The sequence below is a fragment of the Thalassophryne amazonica genome, chromosome 3 (genome assembly GCF_902500255.1).
Source record: "Thalassophryne amazonica chromosome 3, fThaAma1.1, whole genome shotgun sequence".
In the NCBI taxonomy this organism is placed as follows: Eukaryota; Metazoa; Chordata; class Actinopteri; order Batrachoidiformes; family Batrachoididae; genus Thalassophryne; species Thalassophryne amazonica.
Genome location: NC_047105.1, coordinates 127133791 through 127136732, shown reverse-complemented (window position 1 = coordinate 127136732; position 2942 = coordinate 127133791). Strand labels below are relative to the sequence as shown.

General features: G+C 40.5%; 1 protein-coding gene across 1 annotated transcript; it reads left to right on the top strand.

Moving 5' to 3' along the window:
• The first annotated feature begins 484 nt into the window (after nt 1-484).
• Nucleotides 485-1823, top strand: LOC117507829 (gastrula zinc finger protein XlCGF8.2DB-like). The gene is made up of 2 exons (XM_034167617.1): nt 485-1490; nt 1723-1823. Exons 1-2 carry the CDS (start codon nt 710-712, stop codon nt 1821-1823), a joined length of 882 nt encoding a protein of 293 aa, XP_034023508.1. The 5' UTR covers nt 485-709.
• The last annotated feature ends 1119 nt before the right edge of the window (nt 1824-2942 follow it).

The window sequence follows — 2942 nt, the reverse complement described above, 5'->3', positions numbered from 1 at the left end:
TCATTGTGCCAAGTTTCATGCTTTTGTCACTAACTGAGCAATTCTGGCACCTTCCGCCTGGACTGTTTATCAATTCCATCAGTGCAATAACTCACTGTTGTCAAGCCAAACTCACCACTCTATTTTAATGTTTTGTTCAAACATTTGTTAATTTAATTGTTTCTTTGCAGACATGCAGCCGTTGTTGGTGATTAAAGAAGAAACTCTCCCTCAACACCAGGAATGGAATCTGAGTGTTGACCAGCAGGACATTAAAGAAGAGAAGCTGTGGATAAGTCAGCAGGGAGAGCAGCTTCAGCAGCTGGAGGAGGCAGATCTCACCAAGTTTGGTTTCACTGCCGTCTCTGTGAAGAGTGAAAATGATGATGAAAAACCAGAGTCTTCACAGCTTCATCAAAGTCGAAGTAATGAGAGCACAGAGGCTGAGCCTGTAGCCAGCAGCTCATCTGTACACAGAACACTGACAGCAGAAGCTGATGAAGGACCACAACCAGCCAGCAACTCAGGTCCAAACAGTCATTTACAACCAGGAACCAGTGGTAGGAGTTCAGACAGTTCTGGAAGTGAGACTGATGACAGTTATGACTGGAAACAGTCCAGAGTATGTCAGAAAAGTTTTAACTGTCAAAAAAATGCCAATATTGTTCATTCAGGCAACACTGATGAGAAACAATTTAAAGGCTCAAAATATGGAAGAGCATCTGGTCACATGAACAACTCAGAGCAACAGAGCTGTTCTAATTGGGATAAAACACATACACAGAAAGGCACTGTGAAAATACACATGAAAAGTCATACAGTACAAAAACCATTTAGCTGTTCTGAATGTGGTCAAAGATTTGGACTAAAGGGCAACCTGAAAACACACGTGAGAATTCATTCAGGACACAAACCATTTGGCTGTTCTGAGTGTGGTAAAAGATTTGGACAAAAGAGCGATCTGAAAAAACACATGATAATTCATTCAGGACACAAACCATTTGCTTGTTGTGAATGTGGTCAAAGATTTGGACTAAAGAGCTACCTGAACAGACACATGAGAATTCATTCAGGACACAAACCATTTGGCTGTTCTGAGTGTGGTAAAACATTTGGACAAAAGAGTGATCTAAAAAAACACATGATAATTCATACAGGAACCAAACCATTTGGCTGTTCTGGGTGTGGTAAAAGATTTGGACAAAAGAGCAATCTGAAAACACACATGATAATTCATACAGGACACAAACCATTTGGCTGTTCTGAGTGTGGTCAAAGATTTGGACAAAAGGACAACCTGACAACACACATGATAATTCATACAGGACACAAACCATTTCCTTGTTCTGAATGTGGTCAAAGATTTGGACAAAAGGGCAACCTAAAAACACACATGAGAATTCATTCAGGACACCAACCATTTGGCTGTTCTGAGTGTGGTAAAAGATTTGGACAAAACAGCGATCTGAAAACACACATGATAATTCATCCAATACACCAACCATTTTGCTGTTCTGAATGTGGTCGAAGATTTGGACGAAAGGGCAACCTGGAAACACACATGAGAATTCATTCAGGACAAAAACCATTTGGCTGTTCCAAGTGTGGTCGAAGATTTGGACAAAGGGGCAACCTGAAAAGACACATGAGAATTCATTCCGGACAAAAATAGACAAAAGTTTTACAAATTGGAATTAACACCAAAGAACAAAATCGCAGCCATAAACCTATTTGCAACACCAGTGGTGACCTATGGGTTTGGCATAGTAGACTGGCCACAGCATGAGCTTAATGAGTTAGATACTAAAACCAGGAAGATGCTCACCCTCCGCAAAGTTACATAGAGAAATCAGTGCATGGACAGAATATATCTCCCTCATAGAGATGGCGGTCTGGGTCTCACTGAAATCAACCAGGCCTACAGAGCATCGATAATAAGTAATGATCAGTCCTTGAAGTGTTCTGAAGCAGAAATCATGAAAAAGGTAGCACAACAATGAGACATTTTCTCAACAACCTCCATTATAAAATTGGCAGATAACCTTGGCGGAGCCCTTGTAGAAGAGAGAGAAAGCAACAAAAGTTGGCTAATTATAGCCAGAAAAGCTACCGTAATTGAGCCTATAACTAGCCTAGCACACCTTGCTGATGAAAAATGCTAAAGCCGATAACTAGAGCATAAAGCCCAATAGTGTCGCTGCACCCTACAATAACAATCGTAACAACCAATACATATAACAACAAACTATTAACATTAACTTAAACAGAACCGGCTATGTTGTACATGCCTGGAAAAAGTCCTCACCTTGTCATTTAGGTCCAAATGACATGGTCATTTTGTGTCATTACACATGCATTTTAATTTGTTTAGGGCATTTCTAATACAAGAAATGTGAAAATATAAAAAATTCTAAAATTATCAGAGGAAACTGCTCCTTGAGTGAGGACCAGCGTCCCCCCACTCTCGAAATTAATTTCTGCTCGTGTGCAGTGGGTTTCTGCTCTCTCGCTTGAAAGTTGGGGGAGGGTTTTAGCACTGTCGAGAGGGAACAAGGGATTGGTACTAGCTCTGCTGTGCTTGGTAGTTTCTGAAGAGCAAGATTTGATTGACAGCCTATTTCTCTGACACAGAAGTCAGTCTGCTAAAATGAAGACAGTGGCATTAATCAATTATCGCCCCATTTCTGCTTAAAACTTAACTCCAGTCATCATCTATCTCAGCGACAGATCTCTGAACCTTCTGTACAAAAATCACTTCCACATAAATTCAGCATTATTGAATAATAAATTACAGAAAGTACTAAAAGTCACCTGAGGTTAATGAAACCCGGCGTGTCTGAGTCTGACTCTCTACACCAAAACTGATCAAAGGGACATCAGATCATCAGATGACAATGTCAAACCTCTTAAATCACATCAAACCATTACACCTCCACCTCCCTGAAGAAGACAACGGTATCTCC

What these genes read in the sequence shown, in the direction of transcription:
- LOC117507829 (XM_034167617.1), top strand. Translation starts at nt 710, where the DNA reads ATGAACAACTCAGAGCAACAGAGCTGTTCTAATTGGGATAAAACACAT. An exon ending in AATACACCAACCATTTTGCT is followed by an intron (nt 1,491 to 1,722) that starts GTTCTGAATGTG and finishes TTGCAACACCAG; the next exon opens with TGGTGACCTATGGGTTTGGC.